Raw genomic sequence first — 24,944 nt, forward strand, 5'->3', positions numbered from 1 at the left:
GAATAATGTTAATCCTCTTGAATACTTTTATTCTTAGGTTAAAAGAAGTATCTTTTGCTTTTCATGAGTTCTGAGAATAACTAGTAATGACATTCATATTATGTGTGGTTTTCAAATGACCTGTTCTTTATATATTGCTTTCCCTTCAGTGTTGCCCTGGAAACTGTCCACCTTGTGATCAAAACTGTGGACGGACTTTAGGATGTAGAAACCATAAATGTCCATCTGTCTGCCACAGAGGTAAAATTTAACAATAGCTGTAATTTAATGTTTCTATTGCTACAGTGCTTTATAGTTGATAAAGAAAGTTTTTACATTCATTATCTTACTCTTAACAACCTTGAGAAGGTAGGGCAGTCACCAGTATCCCCATTTTATGGACAAAGAGATTGAACTGAAGATACTTCAGTGACTTACTCTGAGAAATACCTAGTAAAGCAGTATAGCTAAGATTTGAACCCAGGCCTTCTGAATATAAGGTTTTGTTCTTTCTATAACACCATGTTGTTTCCTTACTTCTTCCTAACCTCCCTTACATAGTTTTTATATTAATTAATATGTCCTTAGGTTTTTCAGTGTTATTTTGAATTAAGTCTAGTAAGGGATTGGATGTATCCTAAGCCGGTGGTTCTCAGCCTTTTTTGGTTTCAGGATCCTCTTACATTCTTTTTGTAACCAATGACCTTTTGTTAATGTTGGTTTTATCTATTGGTATTTATTGTATTTGAAGTTAAAATACAAGGTAATAATGTTTATCATTTTATTTAAAAAAAGCAATAATAAACCCATTACATCTTAATATAGTAACATTTTTTTTTGTGAAAAATAACTATTTACTGAATAAATGTAGTGAGAAGAATGGTATTGGTTTACATTTCTGCAAATGTCTTTAATGTCTACTTAATAGAGAATAGGCAAAATTCACATGTGTGCTTCTGCATTCAGTTTGTTATTATACCACTTGTCCCATGGCATCTGGGAAACTACCCTATGCATGTGAGACCTTTAGACCTCCTGAAAGGGTCTCAGGGTTGCTGAAGTTATTAGACATTAAAAACTGAGTTAACGGGGCACGGGGTGGCTCAGTTGGTTAAGCCTCTACCTTCAGCTGAGGTCATGATCTCAGGGCCCTGGGCTGGAGCCTCCTGCATCCTCAGCTCCCTGCTCAGCGGGGAGACTGCTTCTTCCTCTACCCTAGCCCTGCCCTATTCGTGCGCACTGTCTCTCACACACTCTCTCTCAAATAAATTAAAAAAAAAAAAAAATCTTTAAAAAAAAGAAAACTGAGTTAACTTTACCTGTTTGGAGTAGTAGGTTGATATGAAAAGGAATACTGATTTTATAGGGCAGTGGGAAGGGTATGGACTTTAGGGTAAGAAGTCCTGATTGAAGTCTGGACTCTGCAACTTGGCATTATGACCTGGGACAAACTATACTGTTTTTATTATCTTCCTTTGGGATTAGGTGGATGCTAGATACCTCCCTTAATCTCTAAATCCTCTCAAAAGTTCAAAAAGTATATTGTGCTACTGTTATTTTGTACAGTAAGGAAATAGGCAAAGAGACTATTGGCCGAAGGTCATAGAACTAGTTGCAGGGTCAGATGTGAACTCAAACTTTAATGATCTTTCCATCCTATCACGTTGCCTCCCTGTTAGGAAAAGTGGCAGATTGAATTAACCCCGTAGACTTTTTCCTGTGAGTGTTCTCTGATTTGTTGGTGTCTTTAAATTGTGAAAGAATTTTATTTTTTTAAAGTCATATTACATCATTGATTCATTAGATTTTATTAAGACTCAAAATTTAGTCATTAATTCAATTAAAAAAGTATTTTTATGTGTCTACTAAGTACCAGGCACTGGGAATATGTAAGTGAACAGTACTGACAAAGTGCCTGCTCTTATGGAACTTATTTTTTTACTACCCCTCAGTTAGAATGTAAATAAGTAATCAAATTAATATGGAATATTAAGTAGTGACAATTATAGAAAGAAACTCTAGTGTGATCAGGAGAGGACTCTAGAAAGATGACATTTGAGAGGAATCCCAAAAGAAGGGATTACAAGCCATGTGAAAGAGGGTGTGGGATAGTGTTTTGGGCAAGAAAGCAGTAATTGCAAAGGCCTTGAGACAGGAGCATTTGAAAGAATTCACAAAGACTACTGAAGTAAGTGTCCCCCTTGAGAGGGGACAAATGATGGGAGATGAGGTCAAAGAGATGGTGGGATAAAGGATTGCTGGAGAAAGAATACGTATAGGATCTTGTTGACTGTTGTTAAAACACTGGCCTTTACTTTAATTAGAAAACCTAACTAGTTATATTACCATTAAAGAAATTGGATCCAGTAGTAGTTTAGAATTCTCTCACCAAGGAAACACCAGGCCTAGTTGATTTTTACACATGATTTTTAACATTTAAGATGTGTGTGTGTATGTATGTAAGTTCAGTCTCTCCATAAACTATTTGAGAGTATATGTAAAAAAGGAACATGTCCCAACTCATTATATCATCTGACAAGGAAAGTAAGAGAAAATTATAGGCCAATCTAACTCATAAACATGTTTGTAAAATATTAAAGTTACTGCTACTCAAATCCAGCTATCTAGTACGATAGTTTTAGCTATCTAAAACCTTAATCTTTCTTAATCAAGTTGGGTTTATTCCAATAATGTAGGATTGGTTTAACTTTAGTAAATCTAATGATGTGATTCACTGCATTAATAGTCTAAGGGAAAAGTGAAACTATTTTAGTAAATGTCTAAAAACAGTTGATGAAATTCAACATTCATATTTGATGTAAACTTAATTAGAAATTGAAGGGCGTGTCCTTAACCTGATACAGAGTACCTGCAGAAAGGGTAGAGCAAGCATCATACTCAGTGGAGGAGTGTCAAAACACATCTCACCCTTGTATTGTTTTGAAGCAAGTCCCACAAATCCTTCAGTGTTCATTTCTAAAAGGTGGATTCTTTACCTAAAAATAGTTAAAATATTTCTTAATATCAGCAAATATCTGCTGTTCAAATTATTTTATGTCATAAATATCTTCATTTTTTAATTTAGTTTGTATGACTGAAAAACCTGGTAAGACTGACATATTGCAATTGGTTGATGTCTCTAAAGTCTATGAATCTATACTTTCCCTCCTCTGTCTCCTTTTCTTTTCCCTTGTCTCTTTGAGAAACGAGGTTGCTTTATTTAGTCGCAGTCTGCGTTTTACAGATTGCGTCTCTGTGGTATCATTTGACATTTTCTCCTGTATTTCGTATAAATTACTAGTGGTAATTTATTATATAGAGGTTTGATCAGAGATCCAGGTTCAATTTTTTTTTTTTTTTGGCAGAGCGTTTATTTTTTTAAAAAAGAAGCTTATTAGCCTCTAACAAAATTTACCTTAATGGAAAGTATGTGGAAGATGTGTTCTGCAGCTTTCACCATTTGTTTGATCCACAGTTAACATAAGATACATAGAACCATTATTTCATACCGTTTTCCATCATTCGAGACACCTTCATGATCAAGGTTATACTGTAACTCATAGGAAGAGGATGCAAACTGCATGTTTGCACTGTGAATATGAAAGTTTAACTTAGAGTTCTTTAAGTTCAAGGTCATCTGTTTGTATGGTTCTGGAATTACTGGATAAGTACCCATTTTGGCTATTGACCCACTGGTCACTGGAGTTGCATTCTGTATGCTGCTTTTTCATTTTAAAACTATCATTGAAGCTACTTTATCTGTCATGTTGTACAGGAATCTGTAACAAATTCTGTTGATTGGTAGGAAGACTTCAAAGAAATTATCCCTTATTTTTCTCAAGATTTAATTTTCAAAAAAGGAAAAGTGATGCTGTAGTTTAGAGTGGCAGAAAGGTGTTATGTTTGGTAAGTTCCTGTTTGAATTGCTGAAGGTGAATGAAAATTATTATTAAGTGTGGAAAATGATATGCTGAATGAGAACAGACTTAAAGGTCATTATTAACTTTTAGAAAATATGACACCTGGTCATTCTTTTGGAAAGATAAAATAAAATTTGATCATGTGGATAACTTGGCTTGCATTACCATCAAGAAAAGACTTCACTGGATTATACTTAATCAAAACACTGAAGTAAAAATTTGGTAACTTGTACATTAGTGCAGTACATATCTGTGTTTTTCCCTGTGTTGCTTTTTACTCTCATTTCCTTATTCTGTGTTCATTATTTGAATCAGAATCCTTCTGTTCCTTTTAGGAACTATTATAAGAGGCTTTAACTAGGATACTTTTCATCATTAGTCTGTTTCTGGTCAGGTTAACTGCTCTTCAGTATTTTGCTTGGTCCTGACACATAGGCAGCAGTCTTTTACGATCCTCACTCCTTAGTTGAAGACTTTTATTCCCTTCTTGCTATTTCATTTCTAGTGGGGAACCTTACTTAGTGGGAACAATAGAGTGGGAAGAAAGCCCTGAAGATGATGTCAGAGCCTTGGGGAGAATTTTATAGCCTGTTTAAAAAAGTTTCTTTCATTTTGTTTTTGTGTATTCCTACCAGCCTGTAACAAAAGAAGGTAAAAAACTGAAACCCAAATAACTTTTCCTTTTGAAATGTTTAGAAGAGAAACACTTGGGAATTATAACCTAAAATGAGGGTTTAGAATTAGTCCTTCACAAAGCGTGAGTAATAGTAAGTTGACTGTACTTGTTAATAACCTGATGAGAGAAATTACTCTTATTGGGGAATTTATCTAAAAATAATGTACTTGAATAGAAGTATGTATGAAAATAAGCCAAAAAGATTATTGATAACATTAGATTTTCCAAGACATAAATCTATTTTGCTTGTGTAGTGATGATTAAATGAGTAGTATGTTAAATGTTATTTAGAATAGAATTTTAGCAAATTTCAAAGAAAATTCTAAAACTTTTTAATTGAATTACCAGTGTGGATATAGAAAAGTATACAGATAACTAGTGTATAGCTTGATGGATTTTTACGAACTGAACATAACCAGGTAACCAAAACTCTGATTAAACAGAACATTACCAGTATTTCCAAAACCCTCCTTGTATCCTTCATAACCATCATCCTGGTTTCAAACAGTATAGATTAGTTTTTTTTATTGTTATATGTAAGATTAGTTTTTCCTATTTGTTATATGTAAGATTAGTTTTTTCTATTTGTTATATGTAAACGGACTCATATACTACATACTCTTGTGTTTGGCTTCCTTTGCTTGATGTTGTGTGTGTGAGGTTCATTCACGTAGTTTCTTTATTCTCATTGTAGAGTATCCAGTTGTGTGAATACCAAATTCATTGATCCTATTGTTGATTGTCATTTGAATAGTTAAGGACATTTCTTTTTAAGTTTCAGACCTTTTTTTCAGGCAGTTGTTATCCCTGCCCAGAAACTGTAGACGTGAAGTGCAATTGTGGTAATACAAAGGTGACGGTGCCCTGTGGCCGGGAACGTACCACAAGACCACCCAAGTGCAAAGAGCAATGTAGGTTAGTATGAGGTTCTGTGCAGACTTACACCTGGTGTCTTAGCAAATTTAAATTCATACTGATTTTAAATATTGTTAGTATTTTAAATTTTGCATTAATGTTCTAAAATACTAATATTCACAGTATTCTTGTTCTGTATGGAATCAGAAGATACTTAAATAGATAATTGCACTTTAGATATAATTGTTCATTAATCAAAAGTAATTTAAAAAATTGTACTTTATGATTTAGTCGACCACCAACTTGCCATCATACAAGTCAAGAAAAACATCGCTGTCACTTTGGCTCTTGTCCTCCATGTCATCAGCCTTGCCAAAAAGTTTTGGAGAAATGTGGTCACTTGTGTCCTGCTCCATGTCATGACCAAGCATTAATAAAGCAAACTGGCAGGGTAAGGGAATATATTATTAAGAGGTAGTGCATTTCTGTGGGTCATATTTTCTTAATTTTACTTAGTCATTCAACAAGCAATGATTAAGTACCTACTGGGTGTTAAGCACTGTGATAGGAGCTGGGGTACAAGGTAAATATGACTTGATCTTTTGTCCTAAGAAGCTCACGGCGTAGAAAAGACGAGAAACCAGTAAACGGATGTTTGCTAATAACATGTGGTAATCATGTTATCATCCTGATACACATGAGTTTGGCAGTCTTCCTTCATATATTGTGGTCCAGGGTTATAGATATCTTCTGGTTTCCTCAAAGATTCATTCACTTAGTGAATATTTATTGAGTCCTTACTATGTGTTAAGCATTCTCCTACCTGCTAGGGACATAACAGTGAACAAATAATGGAGATTACATTCTACTGGTGGAAGTTGGATTTTACAGTGCCATTTCTCATTCCCCTTTTGGCTAATAAGAAGTAAAGGAAGCTACTTTGTCTTTGTTCTGCCATTTAAAAACTGGAGTCTGCCTTCATTTGTAGCATCAGATGTGTGTGGAGGGGAACATCTGATAGAGTACAGATGGGATAAAATATTTCAGTAAGCACAATTTGTTGGTTACTTGAAAAAATTTCAGCCTGCTTGAACAGAGGGTATGTGGGACTATTTTCTTAGATTCTTATATTGGCCATATGATTTAATTCCTCTGCCTTTAAATTGTTTTGTATTTTACTTGTAGCACCAGCCTACAGGCCCTTGGGAACAGCCTTTGGAGCCAGAGTTTATTCAGACTGCATTACCGTGTCCTCCATGTCAAGTTCCTATTCCTACGTAAGTATTTTAGAATTTTAACTTAAAAATAATTTTTTTTTACATAGTTCTAAGTTTATCTTAAATTACCTCTCCCCTTTTTCTGTGTTCAGTTCATCATTTTTTTCAGGCCTAGTCCATAAACCAGTCTCTCTGTCTTCAGCCTAATTCTTTTCTAAGTACATTTTACATACTGCTTGAAAACCTCTAGATATCTTTTTTTGAGTCTTTTCCCCAGCTGGAGTTTAATGTCCTTCTGAATTTCCATAGCAACTCGCACTTAGAGTAATTCATCCAAGAGATCATCATCTGTTAGTTTTCCTGATACCCATGCTAGTCTGTGAGCTACTTGAGGACAGAGGAGAGCCAGGTTGTAGGTAAGGCATACTTGAAGGAAACATTGAAAATCAGAGAAAGTAGTGTTCTGGAATGTAGTATTCCCAGGTAATGACCTGGACTGGGTTGTAAGGAGTTAAACCCTAGGGTGATATGAATTGTGGAATGGTTCATACTTTGAGTAGAGGTTATAGAATATAGGAGTAAAAGAAGCACAGAATTCTGGGAACTAACGTAAAATTAGAAAACAGGTTGTTTTCTACCATTAAGATTCCAAACTGAATATTGGTATGTCTTGCGTATCTTTTTTTAAAGATTTTTTTTTTTTTTTTTTTTTTTTGAGACAGAGAGAATGAGAGACAGAGAGCATGAGAGGAAGGAGGGTCAGAGGGAGAAGCAGACTCCCTGCCGAGCAGGGAGCCCGATGCGGGACTCGATCCCGGGACTCCAGGATCATGACCTGAGCTGAAGGCAGTCGCTTAACCAACTGAGCCACCCAGGCGCCCCTTGCGTATCTTTTTAAAGAGACAGTTCTAGGGCCATAGGCTTAAAGATACAGTTATTTCCTTTTAAAAGCTCTCCCATTATGTCCTTCCACATCTTTCCTCTCAGTTTAAGTAGAATGTATATTTTTATATATTGGTTGTGCAGTCAGGTTGGGAGGCAAAGTGTTACTGGGAGCTGTATCTACAACATAGTGATTTTAGTCTGTAGATTAGTTGGGGGGGAATTCATCGTCACTTAAATTGTTGTTTAAGTGTAGTCAGTTATCTTTGAATTCCTTAGTCTGTCTTACAGGAGGATTATTTAACAGATATTCCCCTCTTATTTCATTCAATTAATTTCCTCAGAATCTTAGGTTGGATTAAATATTTTATGACAGTAGAAAAACTGCCTGGAATTACTAAGTCATGTTTACTAGAGGTTTAAAGAATTAATTTTATTTATTTAATTAATTAATTTATTTATTTATTTTAAGATTTTATTTATTTATTTGACAGAGAGAGACACAGTGAGAGAGGGAATACAAGCAGGGGGAGTGGGAGAGGGAGAAGCAGGCTACCCGTGGAGCAGGGAGCCCGATGTGGGACTTGATCTCAGGACCCTGGGATCATGACCTGAGCCGAAGGCAGTCGCTTAACCGACTGAGCCACCCAGGCGCCCTAAAGAATTAATTTTAAAAGTCTTTCCTTTGCACTTGACTGGAATGTGCTGCTGAAAGGTTTTTTGGGGGGGATATATATATATAAAAGACATTGTGTTTTAGAGTAAGGACTCTTGAGTTCAGTGTTATGTTTCCTGCTAACTACTACCATGAATAAGTCATATATCCTCTCTGTTTGTAAAATAAGGATATTCAAGATATTTACAAAGATGTCAGTGGGGAAGAGAGAAGTTTTGGAGGGAGGTCTTTATCAAAAAAATATTTGTTGTGTCTAGTAAACAATTTTTTTCTTAGTCTATTTTTTCTGATGTTAGTAAAGCCACATTTACCCTCTTTTGGTTATAATTTACATGAAGGAATGGACAGATTCTTAGAAACACAAAAACTTCTGAAACTGACTCAAAGAGAAGTAGAAAATCTAAATAAACTTACACCTAGTAAAGAGATTAAACTAGTAACCAAAAGCCTACCACAAAGAAAAGCTGAGGATGAATGACTTTACTGGTGAATTCTACCAAACATTTAAGAAATTAACACCAGTGTTTCACTATGGGGAGACACTTCCTGACTTACTCAATGAAACTTGTATTTCCCTGATACTAAGAGCAGAAAAAGACATCACAAGAAGAGAAAACTATAGATCAATATTCCTTTTATATATAGATATAAAAATTCTCAACCAAATACTAACAAACTGCATCTAGCAACATGTAAAAAGGATTGCACATCATGACCAAGAGGGATATATCCCACAAATAGGAGGTTGATTCAACATATGAAAACCAAAATACCAAAGTACTATTTTATCATAAGAATAATGGACAATCAATAGATGCAGAAAAACATTTGACAAAATCCTACATACTTTCTAGATAAAAACACTCAATAAACTTAGATAAACAAACTCCCTCAACCTGATAAAGGGCATCAATGAAAAACCCTTAATCATACTTAATGGTGAAAGACCAAAAGCTTTCCTGTTAAGAACAGGAAAAAGAGTAGGATGTCGACGTTGGACAACAAAGATGGCTGCAGGAACCAGCAATTATTGGGAAGATCTCAGGAAACAAGCTCGAAAGCTGGAAAATGAACTTGACCTAAAACTAGTTTCCTTCAGTAAACTATGTACAAGTTACAGTCATAGCAGTGCCCGAGATGGAAGACGCGACAGCTCTGACACAACACCCCTTTTAAATGGATCAAGCCAAGACAGAATGTTTGAAACAATGGCAATTGAGATTGAACAGCTTTTGGCAAGGCTTATAGGAGTAAATGATAAAATGGCAGAATATACCAACAGTGCAGGTGTCCCATCTTTGCAGCACTGATGCGTACATTACAGAGACATAGAGATATATTGCAGGATTATACACATGAATTCCATAAAACCAAAGCAAACTTCGTGGCAATACGGGAAAGGGAGAATCTCATGGGATCAGTACGAAAGGATATTGAGTCATATAAAAGTGGGCCTGGAGTAAACAACAGAAGAACTGAACTATTTTTGAAAGAACATGACCACCTTCGAAACTCAGATCGTCTGATAGAAGAGACAATAAGCATTGCTATGGCATCAAAAGAAAATATGACTTCCCAGAGAGGAATGTTGAAGTCGATTCAGAGCAAAATGAATACTTTGGCCAATCATTTTCCTGCTGTGAACAGCCTGATCCAGCAGATCAATCTGAGGAAGCGGCGAGACTCCCTCATCCTGGGCGGTGTCATTGGCGTCTGTACCATCCTGTTGCTGCTGTATGCTTTCCATTGATGGAACATCTCCGGGGACTCTGGACAGCCACCCCTTTCCCACCCTGATCTGGAATAAGGAAAAGTAGGAAGGAGAAGTTGATTGTCCTGATGATTAGCCTCACCAGCAGGATTAATTCACGACTGATAGCTCTGGACTCTGTCACGTGGTCAGATTGAGCTGAAGCCACAGTTTTTCTGTGCTCTCTTTTCTAACACACATTTCCTTCTGTTTTTAGTTTAAAAAAAAAAAAGTTTTCAGTTGCTTTTGTCCTCCCAGGAGGTAAGTAAACCAATCAGAAACAGAGTTTCTGTGCTTCAGTAATTGTGTTGAAGGCTGATGACAAGCCAGGTCTTAGAGCTGGACTCCTCAGAAAACCAGGTTTCTCTGTATCCAAAGACTGCTTTCCTTTTAGCCCCCAGATTGGGTTGTGAATAAAAATACTTCTTGTCCTTTTATTTTACACTTATGATGAGAAATCACAAGTCATTTCTTGATAAGCTGTGCTATAAATTTCTACTCTGCGTCCCTGTTTTGGTATTCAAGGAAAATTACATTTTTCACAGATTCTTTGAGATGCCAACAGGTCAACTTCAACACAGTTGAGGTTGTCTGAAACAGAAGACAAACACTGCAAAAAACCTTTTTTTTCCTTCTTCTTTTTGTAAATTGTATGCACACTAGGGTTGACTGTATTCCTGGAAAAGCATCAAGAATAACAGGCTTTTTTTTGTCAGTCATTGTTTTGATTTTTTGTTTATATCTTCCATTGGATTAATATTTCCTACTACAAGTAAATGAAATTTCGGTTCTACCATGATAAAAGTAACCAATAGCCAGTGTCTGTCATTGCCCCCACCAATTCCTCATCATGTCAGGATTAACCCTGAATGAGGGGACTGCTCAGTTTTCAGTGAGATCTATTCAACAAGCCACATGTAAAAAGACATTGATTTGCGGGGTCACCATCCAGATAATTCCATTTATAAATGCTCCATGATCTAGGAGCAAAAGTTTGAGAACTACTGCCTGATGTATTAGGAATTCTGAGTTTTACGAAGACCTATTTACTCCAAATCTTTTTTCCAAACATCCAGAGAATGGTTTTACTGTTGAAGGTGCATGTGACAGAATCTCTCTCTGCACCTGTCTCTATCATCTGGACAGTGACAAAATTTTAAACCACCCACCAGAATTCTTTTCAGGTTTAACTATTTCTCCGTTTCTGTAAATGTATGACTTGTCTAACTGAACTACCACAAATAGCTTGAAGACTTCAACATCTGCACTCCTCACCAAGAAAGAAGGTTGCTCTTCACCATTGGAATTGACTCTGGTACTTACAGTATTGGCTTCAGACTGTGCCACAGGGAATAAAAGGATATTAGCATGTAGTTTTTAACTGCATTACAGTGTGTAGGTGATGACATTCAGATGAACTTAATACACAGGCTGATGGCTATGCTAACTGCTGGTCTGGTACAGAAACTGAGAGGTTTTTCCTTCTGGTGTCTAAGTTTTATTATGTCCTGGGTATGAAAGGCATTTGATACCTTTTTTTATTTTTTTTTTAAGATTTTATTTATTTATTTGTGAGAGAGAGAATGAGAGAGAGCACATGAGAGGGGGGAGGGTCAGAGGGAGAAGCAGACTCCCTGCTGAGCGGGGAGCCCGATGCGGGACTCGATCCAGGGACTCCGGGATCATGACCTGAGCCGAAGGCAGTCGCTTAACCGACTGAACCATCCAGGCGCCCTGATACCTTTTTTTTAAACTATGGGGTTTATTTTTCTAAATATGGGTTGATCGATCAGTTACTTGATTGGGGATGCCCTTAAAAGAAAGTAAGTTTTCCCAACGTGACCCTTAAAGGATTAGAGAAGTTCATTTATTAAATTCTCTGTTGGGAGAACAAAACTTCTCTCCCCTGACACTTTATTATTATCTTTGATTTTTCAAAGGGCCTTGATTGGTGGTTGTGCCTCAGCTAGAATTTATGGGACTTTCGTTGCTGTATGGTTGGCATTTATAAAATCTGAAGTATCATAAATAAAGTTATTTATTTAATTATACTAAAAAAAAAAAAAAAGAGTAGGATGTCTGCCCTTGCCCCTTCTATTTAGGTTTACATTGTATTAGAGGTGCTAGCCAGAGCAATTAGACTAGAAAAAGAAAGAATGTATTCACATTGGGAATAAAGAAGTAAAACTATTTGTATTTTTAAATGATATGACCTTGTATATGAAAAATCCTTACACAGACTGTTAGAGATGATAGGATTTTTCATATACAAGATCATGTAGTATACGGAAGTCAATGGCTTTGGTAAGGCTATAAGAAACATTAGTATACAAAAGTTAATTCTATACCCTAGCAATGAACCATCTGAAAATGAAATTAAGAAAACAGTTCTACTTCCAGTAGCATTAAAAAAGCAACTTGTTTATTCAACAAATTTAATTTAAAAAATCTAATATTTTGTACACTGAAAACTATAAAACATTTTTGAAAGAAATTAAAGAAGACCAAAGGCTGTGGTACTGGCATACCGATAGACATATGGATCAAGGGAATAGAATTGAGAGTCTGGCCATAAATGTAGGAATTTATTTCTAATTAGTTTTTGATAACAGTGATTTAATAAATGGAAAGACATCCCATGTTTGTGGATGGGAAGACTTAATGTTAAGGGCACTATTACCCAAAATGATATACAAATTTAACATATTCTCTGTCAAAATCACAGCAGGCTTTTATGCAGAAATTGTCCCCAAAATTCATATGGAAATGTGAAGGACCCAGAATAGCCAAAATCTTCTTAAAAGTGAAAACAAAGTTAGGGGACTCACACTTCCTGATTTTAAACTTATAAAACTATAGCAGTTAAGAATCTGTGGTATTGGTGTAGGGACACACATTGATCAATGGAATAGAATTGAGAGGCCAGAAGGAAACCCATATGTTTATGGTCAATTGATTTTTGATAAGAGTGTCAAAACAGTTCAGTGGGAGGAAGAATGTTTCATGTCAACACATGGTGCTGAGAGAATAGATATTCACAGGGAAAAAAAATGAAATTGGACCTCTACATCACAACATATATAAATATTAACTCAAAATGGATCAAAGATCTGAAAGTAAGAGCTATTAAACTCTTAGAAGAAAACATAGGTGTAACCCTTTGTGTCCTTGTGTTAGGCAGTGATTTGTTACATAGGACACCTAAAGCATAAGCAACAAAAGAAAAAATAAAGTCAGGACATTATTAAGCACAATTTCTTAATTGTGCTTCAAGGACACAATAAAAGAATTGAAAAGAACCCACAGAATGGGAGAAAAAGTTTGCAAATCATATATTCTGTAAGAATATTATCTAGAATATATAAAGAATTCTTAAACTGAGAAACAAAAAGACAAATAATCCAATTTAAAAATGGGCGAAATCCTTGAATAGACGTTCCTCTGGAGATCTTACAAGTGGCCAGTAAACATGTGAAAAGATGCTCAAGTAATTGTTAGGGAAATGCAAGTCAAAACCATGTTAAGGTGTCATTTTACACTCACTAGGAAGGCTAAAATAAAGAAGATATAAGTGTTGGTGAAGATAGGGAGTAGTTGGAACCATCGTACATTGCTGATGGGAATGTAAAATGGTGCAACTACTTGGGAAAGCAGTTTGGTAGTTTCTCAGGAAACTAAACTTGGACTTAACCAATTTTACTCTTAGGTATACACCTGAGAGAATTGAAAATATGTGTTCACAAAAAAACTTGGACACGCATGTTACAATAATAGGAGCATTATCATGAATAGCCAGAAAGTGGAAACAAATATCTATTGATTGATGAATGGATAAACAAAACGTGGTATATCCATGCAATGGAATATCATTCAGCTATAAAAATGCATGAATTACTGACACCTGCTATAACATGGATGAACCTTGAAAACAGTATTCTAAGTGAAAGAAGCCAGACATGAACGGCCACATAATGTTTGATTCCATTTGTATGAAATGTTCAAAATAGGCAAATCCATAGAGATAGAAAGTAGATTAGTGGTTGCCAGGGGCTACAGAGTGACTTCTAATAGTTACAGGGTTTCTCTGTTGATTATGAAAATATGCTCGATACTGGTGAGGGTTCCATAACCTTGTGAATATACTAAAAACCACTGAATTGTACATTTAAAAGTATAAATTTTATGGTATGTGAGTTTTATCTCAATTTTAAAAAGGAGACAAACCTACACATAAAGATCCTTCTAATTCTGATAACAATGATTTTTCAGTGGATGTGTAATAAAATTATTATAAAGTATATGTTAAAATTATTACTTGTCACACGAACTATCCAGGTATTATGATTTCTTTCTTAGAGTAGAATATTCATGTCTTCTTGTCCCTTAACATGACTTTTAATCATAATTTGGCTATGTGGTAAAAGAATTCTGAATATACGTGTTAAATCATTTGCAGTGCCTTTGGCTTCAAGTTATAAAGAACCTAAATAAAAAGTGACATAATAATGTTTATGCCTTGCATGGTTAGATTGGAGGTAGAGCAGCTTCATGGTTGGTTAAGCTGGTTAATGCAATGATACATCATCAAAGGCCCAGATTCTGTCTATTTTATCCTCAATGTGTCATCTTTGCCGTCAGGCTGTTTGGTTTTCTGATCAACCTCCCATCCAGATAGGAAGTTTCCAAAAAGAAAAACAGAAACTGTTTATGCCTTCTACCATCCTCATCTTTTTTTAAAGAGTGAGAAGCCTTTTCCAGAAGCCCCATAGCAAAACTCCTTCCACATTTCATTGGCCAGAATAGGATCATAAGACAATTTCTAAACCAGTCCCTGGAAAGGGAAGTGGAATGTTTATTTTTAAATTCTTTTAAATAGACTTTATCTTTTTTAGGTGATTTTCGGGTTTACAGAAAAATTACACAGACAGTACAGAGTTCCCATATGATCCTGCCACACATACTTTCCCTTGTTATTAACATTTTATATTAGTGAGGTACAGTTTTTTACAATCGAGGAACTGATACTGAATAATAACAATATTATAAACTAAAGTCCATGGTTTACATTAGGGTTTACTTTTTGTGTTGGACGGTTCTATGAATGTTGATAAATGCATGATCTCATGTATCCACTATTCACCATTACAATAACATACAGAATAGTTTCACTGCCCTAAATGTGTCCAGTGCTATACTTGTTCATCTCTTACCTTCTCTCCCTCAAGCCACTGGTAATCGTTGCTCTTTTTAATGTCTCTGTGGTTTTGCCTTTTCCAGAATGTCACCTAGTTGGAATCATACAGTTTGTAGGCTTTTCAGCATATTTCATGTAGCAATATGCATTTAAGTTTCCTCTGTGTCTTTTAGTGTCTTGGTCGCTCATTTCTTTTTATTGCTGAATAATATTCCATTGTATGAATGTACCACAGTTTGTTTATCCATTCACCTATTGAAGGACATTTTGGCTGCTTCCAAATTTTGACAGTTATGAAAAAAGCTGCTATAAGCATTGATGTATAGATTTTGCTGGATCATATCGTAAGCCTAGTTTCTCTTTGTAAGACACTGCCAAACCATCCAACAAGGTGGGAGGAATGTACCATGTTACATTCTCATCAGCACTGTGAGTGCCTGTGGCCCTGTGTTCTTGTCAGCATATGCTCCTGTCCACGTTTTGGGTTTTAGTCATTCTAATAGGTGTGCAGTGGCATCTCATTGTAATTGGCAGTTTTCTAAGGACACATGATGTTCAGCATCTTTTCATATGTTTATTTGCTGCCTGTATGTCTTCTTTGGAAGGTGAGGTGTCCTCTCTTCAAATCTTGACCATTTTTTAATTGGATTGTTTGCTTTCTTACTGAGTTTTAAGAATTTTGTTTACATTTTGGATACAAGTCCTTTACCAGATACATGTTTTCCAAATACTTTCTGCCAGTCTGTGGCTTTTCGTTTATGTGTTTTCATTTAGCACTTTCATTTAAGTGTTTTTCACAAGGCAGATGTTTTGGTTTTTCTTTTGGAGATCATGCTTTTGGTGTTGAATCTAAAAAATCATCATTAAATCCAAGTCACCTGGATTTTCTCCTATGTTTATAGTTTCACACTCCACATTTAGGTCTGTGATCCATTTTGAGTTACCTGTTGTGAAAGGTGTAAGGCCTGTTGGGATTTTTTTTCTGTGTCGATGTCTTAATTCCAGCACCAACCATTTGTTGAAAAGACTATCCCTTCTCTATTCGGTTGCCTTTTTCTTTGTTAGAGATCATTCGACTATATTTATGTAAGTCTGTTTCTGGGCTTTCTGTTCTTTTCCATTCTGTTAACAGTACCCTACTGTCTTAATCACTGTAGCTTTATATATGTCTTTAAGTTGGATAGTGTCAGTACTGTGTTGTTCTTCAGTATTGTATTGGCTATCCTGGGTTTTTTGTTTTTCCATACAGACCTTAGAATCAGTTTGCTGGTGTCCACTATTAATAACTTGCTGGGATTTTGATTAGAATTATGTTGAATCTAGATCAAGTTGGGAAAAAAGCAACATTTTAACAATATTTGCACCTTCCTATCAGTGAACATGGGATAGCTCATCATTTATTTAGATTGTCTTTGATTTCTTTCATCAGTGTTTTGTTATTTTGCTCATATAGATCATGTCTATATTTTGTTAGATTTGTATTTATTTCATTTTTTGTGCTAGTATAAATGGTGGTATGTTTTAAATTTCAAATTCCAATTGTTCATTGCTGGTATATAGAAGAGCAATTGGCTTTTGTGTGTTAACTTTGTATCCTGCAAGTTTTCTATCTTCACTTCTGTTTATTTTTTATTCTTAATAAAACTAGTAGACTTAGCACCTTTGCTTTAGATAACCTTTTTGAAGAATTTGTAACGTTTTCATTTTATTTTTTCTTGCAGAGAATGTCTTGGGAAGCATGAGGTGAGTTATAGGCACAAATTTTAAGTAAAGCTTATAATTTATGCCTCTTCTATTGAGGATTGTTAGAAATGACAAGGTATAATTATTATTTTTTTAGTGCTTTAAAAAGTACAAGAGTTATCTGCAAATTTTTTTTTAAAGATGTACTTTATTTTAGAGTGGGAGAGAGAGAGCTCATGTGTGCCAGTGGGAAGGGGCAGAGGCAGAGGGAGAGGGAGAGAAGCAGACTCCCCACTGATCAGGGAACCTGACATGGGGCTTGATCCCGAGAGCCTGAGATCATGACCTGAGCCAAAATCAGGAGTCGGATGCTCAACCAATTGAGCAAACCAGGCGCCCCTCTGCTGATGTTTAAAATATACTGTGCTTTTGGGAATTAGCCAATGTATATGTGGTCACTATAGCATCGTTGTATTGAATTTCCCTTTTGGGAATAGAATGTTTTGCTTATTGGCATTCATTTTTTGGATTTTTTGATAGGTTACTTTGATTTTGAATATAACTATTATTAATGAAAATGTGTTAGACCTTTATGAAACTTGTTCTCAAATGATAATAGAGTCATTTCAGAAACATGGGTCCAGAAGGTTTTGTGTGTGTTGCTGATTTTCTTTTTCTTTTTTTTTTTTTAAGGTGAGTCCACTACCATGCTATGCTATAGGACCTTACTCTTGTAAGAGAGTATGTGGACGAACCTTAGGTTGTCAGAATCACACGTGTATGAAAGAATGCCACAAAGTAACTGAAATTGATACCTGCGTTGGCAAAAACAAGGTAATATCCTTAGGTTGAATGTATATGTGCTTCTAGTATGCTTGGAACATTTTTTTGAATAATTATGCCGTAAATATTTTTACATTTTGTTAGAACTTTTTTATTCCGTCTTGCCCTCATCCCTTCTCCTTCCTTGCCTCTCTTAATACAACCAGCTTTAACAGCTTGGTGTGTATTTCTCTTTATCTTTGTGCTAACTCACGATAATAAGCCTTTTAATGTTCTCTCAACATACTGTACTGTGTTAATACATAGGCTTTGATTTTATGCTAAAGTACAGAAATTATGTGTCTATTTAGATAGTAGTTAATAATATCACTTCCACTTCTGTTCATTTATATCTCTGGCTTTAGTCTGGAACATTTGTTCTCAGTAATTTTTTAAACCTAACATCTGTGATAGGCAATGTTCACAATTTTTTTTTAAATTTTATTTTATTATGTTATGTTAGTCACCATACAATACATCATTAGTTTTTTTTTTTAAATTTTTTATTCTTATGTTAATCCCCATACATTACATCATTAGTTTTAGATGAAGTGTTCCATGATTCGTTGTTTGTGCACAACACCCAGTGCTCCATGCAGTACGTGCCCTCTTTAATACCCATCACCAGGCTAACCTATTCTCCCACTTCCCTCCCCTCTAGAACCCTCAGTTTGTTTCTCAGAGTCCATAGTCTCTCATGGTTCGTCTTCCCCTCCGATTTTAATAAATTCCCATTCGTTCATTGGAAATAAAGTAAATAGCATCACAGATGTAGGGCATGTGTGTGTGAAATTCACTAAAAGCATTTTCTAAAGCATATGAGAAGTCAACCATTGAAAGATCTCTAAAATTGCCATTTTACAAGGAAAAATAAATGTAGCTAATCAAATTTTAAATGATATTAAATTTTATTTTTGAACATTTAAATTCGTCAGCACATAAAAACATAGAACAACAAAAGTATTTTCAATAGCAATAAAATATAAAAGACTCCTATTAAAACAGAGATACAAATAGTGTCCTGTTCTGAATTTCCTAGGCCATATGAAAGTTTCTGGCCAAGAAAATAAAGGCAGAAATGATTTTCATCTCCAAAAATAGTCAGGGAAATCTTTATCATTAACCACTCTACTTTTTTTTTTTGAACTGACATTTTCAGTTTTATTTATTTATTTATTATTAACATATAATGTATTATTTGTTTCAGGGATACAGGTCTTTGATTCATCAGTCTTACACAGTTCACAGTGCTCACCATAGTACATACCCTCCCCAGTGTCCATCACCCAGCCACCCCATCCCTCCCACCCACCTCCACTCCAGCAACTCCCAGTTTGTTTCCTGAGATTAAGAGTCTTTTATGGTTTGTCTCCCTATCTGGTTTCATTTTGTTTCATTTTTCCCTCTCTTCCCCTATGATCTCTGGCTTGTTTCTCAAATTCCTCATATCATTGAGATCATATGATACTTATCTTTCTCTGATTGACTTATTTCGCTTAGCATAATACCCTCTAGTTCTATCCACGTTGTTGCAAATGGCAAGATTTCGTTTTTTTGATGGCTGAGTGATATTCCATTGTATATATACACCACATCTTCTTTATTCATTCATCTGTTGATGGACATCTAGGCTCCTTCCATAGTTTGGCTGTTGTGGACATTGCTGCTATGAACATTGGGGTGCGCGTGCCCCTTTGGATCACTACATTTGTATCTTTGGGGTAAATACCCAGTAGTGCAATTGCTGGGACGTAGGGTAGCTCTATTTTCAACTTCTTGAGGAACCTCCATACTGTTTTCCAGAGTGGCTGCACCAGCTTGCATTCCCACCGACAGTGTAGGAGCGTTCTCCTTTCTCCCCGTCCTCGCCAATGTCTGTCGTTTCCTGACTTGTTAATTTTAACCATCTGACTGGTGTGAGGTGTTATCTCATTGAGGTTTTGATTTGTATTTCCCTGATGCCAGGTGATGTTGAGCACTTTTTCATGTGCCTGTTGGCCATGTCTTCTTTGCAGAAATGTCTGTTCATTTAACCACTCTACTTTTTCTCTACTTCTGTGATTGAGGAGGTTGTTATGTCCCATGTGATACAGTTAAAAACTAAGTCTCCATCCTCCAGTGTCCCAGAATAACTGATTTGCCAGAGTCCCCTGCCAGGCTACATTTGACATGGTGTGTGAATAAAAAATAAACTTTTGTTATATAGAAAATTATATATTTTAAAAATATTTAATGTTTTTTTGTAGACTTCCATTCTTCAGGGAATCAATACTATTAGCAAGTGTGTTTAATGAGGAATAAGCAAAAATTTTAAGATTCATTTTATTAACTAACATTAAATTTACAAATGTTTAAGTTATTAATATGAATTGTAATTGAAAATTTCACTTGCATTATTTTTTTGGTCTTTGATTTGGTGATTGTAAAGCATGATAACCTAAGCCTCCATAGTATCATTCTTGCTCATGTGCAGACATGTGAATGTATAGCTTATAATTTCTTCATTGATCCATGCTTTAATCCTTAATAAAAATGTACTCATGATAAAATGAAAAAGATATTGGAATTATAAGATCATACGAACATAATAATTCAAAACCACTTTAGTGAGACTATAGCTGCTGTATGGCTTTCCTCCTCTGGATTTCCAGAACATCAAGTGAGTTGAAAAAAAAAAACAACAACTCACTTCAAGAGCTGATATGACACTGATTGGGGAATTATCTTGGATTATCCCAGCATTGCTTCATGGGTAATGGCTGTGGTAAAATATGGGTTATAAGTTATGTGCAGTTCTTAATTTAGCTACAAGTCCATCTTTATCTCCCATTCATGGAAGGCTGAGGCAGTGCAAGTGAGTGAAAATTACATTATTTGGGGGATTACTTTGCAGTCATTATAATTTATATATTAAAAATGAAATAATTCATAAACTCTTTAAAATGAATTCCTTACTGTAACATCTCAAGTGAGACCCATTAGAAAAGATCTCCTTGTATGTCTCTCTTGACCCAGATGGCTCTGGAATTCTAATGCAGTTTCTACCTTGAATTCTAGCACAGAGCCTATAACATAGCAGGTATTTAAAAGTGTTTATTGAATTGACTGGAATCAAAACTCTTTTGCTTCTTATCTCTGTTCTGGTCTCTTTCCCTGGCCTTACTGGCAGATCTCAGTCCAATTAAGGCTATTCTTACAAGCAGTGCCTTTGATTGCTACCATTAACAACAAATATATCCCTATTGTCTAATTCATTGGCTGGAGTGAGTGGAACAGTGGTTAACTGGGGAAAGGTGTGAGACTGATGGCAAATGAAGTGTGTGTATTTCCCAAGCAAACCTGAGTACAAATATTTTTGAGTGACTGAAAGAAGAAATAATGAAGATAGTCTTTTCTCTTTGGGAAAAATCTGTACCAAAAAAAAAAAAAAAAAGAAAATATATGTACATAATCACACATAGGCACATATATTTCTTATATAATTATGTATGTGATAGACCCTTGCCATGCAGTGTTGTCTGAGTGATGGGCATCACCTGGAATCTTGTTGGAAATGCAAAATCTCAGGTCTCACCTAAGTATTTTAACGATTGCCAAGTGATTGATCATGCACAAAAATGTTTGAGAATCACTGCTAAGGGCAATGTGTGTGATGTGTGATGTTTCATTGATTTAAAAAAAAAGAATTTTGTTATGATCATCAATCTCACTAAGAGATTGGAACTTAATTATTCCAGCCGTTAAAAACAAGGGATAATTTTATAATGTGATAGAGGTACTAATTATTGCTACAGTGACAATCTTATTACAGTACGTAAATGTTGAACACCTTAAATTTACAAAATGTCAAATATATGTTAATAAAATGGGAAAAAAAGAATTTTACCTATCAAGATTTATTTTCCAATTTGTAAAGTAACCCAAATGTTTATTCTGCTTTCCTTCTCATCATCTCATTGCTTAAAATTAGGATTGCTATCTTCTCTGGATTTCCAGCTGTCCTATGAATCAGAAAAAAAACTCATTTTAAAAGCTGATATGACTGATTAGGGAATTATTGTGGATTATCCCAATTATGATCCCTGGGTTAAAATTTGTTTTCTTTTTTTTTAAAGGAGAACTGTGTAAGATATTTGACAGCCAGGCTTGCTGTATTGGAAGTGATCCAGGAAGATTGTTTAGCAAGTAGAGATTTAGTAATTTTTTTTTTTTAATTGGAAGGAAGGAGCCTCATATCATCAATATAATTCTTTTGCAGATAGGGAAACTGAAGGTTGTCAAGTGACTTGTTCATGATCATGTAACAGGACAGTAGTAATCAGAGAGTAGTAGTATCCCTGTCTTAACTCCCAGCCCAGTATGTTCTTCTGTTCATGTTGTTTAAGTGAAAGATTATTGCAGGTGTACCACATAGCCAGGAAAAAACAAGTGAAACAGACTGTGTGTGTCATCTTTGGTTATATTTGCGTATTTTGAGATTTCTCGGCCTATCTTTCTCCTAGTCTTTCCCATTTCAGAAAGTTGTATTACCAGTTTTACCCAGTTCTGCTGATTAAAGGGAGGAGCATTTCTTGATTTCTTTCTTCATTGTCCTTGTCTCACAACATCCTTGTCAAGTTTATCTTCAAAGTACATCCCTGAATCTGACCATTTCTTATAACCTCCACCACCAACATCCTCATCCAAGCCACCATCATTTCTTCCCTAGAGATGTCTGTGCTATTCTCCCAGCCAACTTCTCTACTCCCACTTTTCTCTTACTGCATCAGCTAGATTCATCTTTTAAAAATGTAAGTAAAAAAAAAAAATGTAAGTCAGGTGTGTTATCTCCCGTTCAAAACCCATCAGTAGCTTTCAGTTACTCTTAGGATAAAATCCAAATGGCCTTATGATGGCCTATAAGGTTTTATAATGATCTAACTTCTGACTACCTTTCCTCCCTCTTCACTCATCACTCACGTGCTCATTTCTACTTCTTTTTTTTTTTTTAGATTTTATTTATTTGACAGAGACAGAGACAGCGAGAGCAGGAACACAAGCAGGGGGAGTGGGAGAGGGAGAAGCAGGCTTCCTGCTGAGCTGGGAGCCCGATGTGGGACTCGATCCCAGGACCCTGGGATCATGACCTGAGCCGAAGGCAGTCGCTTAACCAACTGAGCCACCCAGGCGCCCTCATTTCTACTTCTGTTCTTGCTATTTCTTGAATATTCCAAATTTGTTCTACGTCAGAGGCTTTGCACTTAGTGTTCTTTTCTCTGGGACTCTACATTTTTATGACTCTCTCCCTTATTTATTCTGTTCAAACATGAACTTTATCAGATAGGCTTCCTTCTTACTGCTCCTTTTACTCCCTCTTAACCTGCTTTTTCTTTTTTCAGAGTATTTATGAAGACATTCTATTATGTTCTTTACCTCCCTCACTTAAATTTAAGTTTCTTAGGTCAGGGATCTCTCCCATTTTGCATATTCCCAGCATGTGAATAATTCCTGGCATATGATGCTGAAAGAATGTAGAATAAATTAATGTACTTTTAAAAATAAAAAATAGAAATTATTTTTAGAAGAATGTCTCATAATTGAAACACTTTTTGTGTTTCTACATGTCAAAATAGCTTAGATTTTTATTGACATAGTCCTACATGTCAAAAATAGTTTAGATTTTTATTGACATAATCACTCTTTTGTAATCATGGCTATACTTAGGAATGATAACAAAATTTTTAAACTTTAAGACAGTATCCCTGTCTGTAGCTCTCTTACTTTATCTCATGTATGACATGTGAAAATAAGTAATAGCCTGTAATAATAATTTTTAAACTTCTTTAGTAGGTAGATGGTAGTTAAATTATTAAATTCCTAGAGCAGAGATGTGCCTTGTTGAGTTACATTGAAATACATGTATTTGTAGGGCGCCTGGGTGGCTCAGTTGGTTAAGTGACTGCCTTCGGCTCAGGTCATGATCCTGGAGTCCCTGGATCGAGTCCTGCATTGGGCTCCCTGCTTGGCAGGGAGTCTGCTTCACGCTCTGACCTTCCCTCCTCTCATGTGGTTTCTCTCTCTCAAATAAATAAATAAAATCTTCAAAAAAAAAAAAAAAAGAAATACATGAATTTGTAAAAGTAATGTAATTTTGGTCCATTGAAGTACGTTAAAACATAAACTGCTGGTCATTCTCCTTTTTCCCCTTTATGCATGTTTCTCTTTGGCAAGGTGAGAGCAGTGTCTCCAGAACATTGCATGCTTTGGGAATTTTTATTTATGTATTAACAGAGTGTTGATATCTTTAGTTTGATGGTGATCATGTTTGTTGGGTGGAAATGAAATAACAGTGTTTTATTTTGGGGTGCCTGGGTGGCTCAGTCAGTTAAGCATCTGCCTTCGGCTCAGGTCATGATCCCGGGGTCCTGGGATCGAGCCCCGCATCAGGCTTCCTGCTCAGTGGGGAGCCTGCTTCTCCCTCTGCCTCTGTCGCTCCTCCTGCTTGTGCTCTCTCTCTTTCCCTCTTTCTCTCTCTCTCAAATTAATAAAATATAAAAAAACAGTTTTATTTTGTTCTGCTACTGACTATTCTTTAGGAACTAATTTACATTTTTAGTAGGAATACTCACAATCAAGTACAATTTCAAGATGAAGCAGTTTGATTTAATGAGGTTTGTAGACATAAAATTCTTTGTGAATAGTGGTCATATTGATAATCTTGCTGTTCTTCATTTTGAATATGTATTTTTTTATTTTGAATATTTTTAAGAGTGAAACCATTTTTAAGAGTGCACCATTTTATTAACTGTATTCCTAAGAGCTGCAAAAGTACTTTCTTTTAATGGGATACATAAATTTTATAATTTTAATATATGGAAATGTTAGACTTCTGTACTTAGATGATTTATTTCCTTACTACCTAGGCTGGCCCAGAATGCCTTCAGTGTGAAGAAGGGTGCTCTAAATCACGGCCTCTGGGTTGTCCCCATCCATGTGTTTTGCCATGTCACCCTGGAGAATGTCCTCCTTGTGTTCAGATGCTTAGAATAAAATGTCACTGCAGGATCACAAGCCTATATGTGGAATGTAGGTAAGTGGACTGAAGAAATATTCTTGTTTTACTATAATTATTTTTAACTAGTATCTTTTCATAATTCAGAACCCTATAAAGAGTACTTCAAGGAACATTATTCAGTGTTGCCCGTAGATGTTAGAAGACTAGATTTTCCAGTAGGGACCTGAAGAAAGAAACGTAGAATATTTCACCTTGTAAATACAATTAAAAGACAATACAATTCAAAGACAATTCTG

General features: G+C 35.5%; 2 protein-coding genes across 6 annotated transcripts in view; both read left to right on the plus strand.

Moving 5' to 3' along the window:
- The window catches only part of NFXL1 (nuclear transcription factor, X-box binding like 1), a 77,866-nt gene that overhangs the window by 27,328 nt on the left and 25,594 nt on the right, over positions 1 to 24,944 (plus strand). For all 5 annotated transcript variants that reach the window (XM_035005032.1, XM_035005031.1, XM_035005033.1 and 2 more), the window contains exons 12-18: positions 150 to 240; positions 5,370 to 5,490; positions 5,722 to 5,881; positions 6,616 to 6,707; positions 16,871 to 16,892; positions 17,526 to 17,666; positions 24,557 to 24,723. In XM_035005032.1, the coding sequence (XP_034860923.1) occupies positions 150 to 240; positions 5,370 to 5,490; positions 5,722 to 5,881; positions 6,616 to 6,707; positions 16,871 to 16,892; positions 17,526 to 17,666; positions 24,557 to 24,723 (794 nt within the window). The remainder of the gene's footprint in view (positions 1 to 149; positions 241 to 5,369; positions 5,491 to 5,721; positions 5,882 to 6,615; positions 6,708 to 16,870; positions 16,893 to 17,525; positions 17,667 to 24,556; positions 24,724 to 24,944) is intronic.
- On the plus strand, positions 8,978 to 10,559 carry LOC118010556 (Golgi SNAP receptor complex member 1-like). Its single transcript, XM_035005037.1, is given in 2 exon segments — positions 8,978 to 9,501; positions 9,504 to 10,559. Coding segments are annotated over 2 exon segments (741 nt in total). The 5' UTR covers positions 8,978 to 9,212; the 3' UTR covers positions 9,956 to 10,559.

The sequence above is a fragment of the Mirounga leonina genome, unplaced genomic scaffold, assembly GCF_011800145.1.
Source record: "Mirounga leonina isolate KUSES-001 unplaced genomic scaffold, KU_Mleo_1.0 Mir_129, whole genome shotgun sequence".
Taxonomy (NCBI): Eukaryota; Metazoa; Chordata; class Mammalia; order Carnivora; family Phocidae; genus Mirounga; species Mirounga leonina.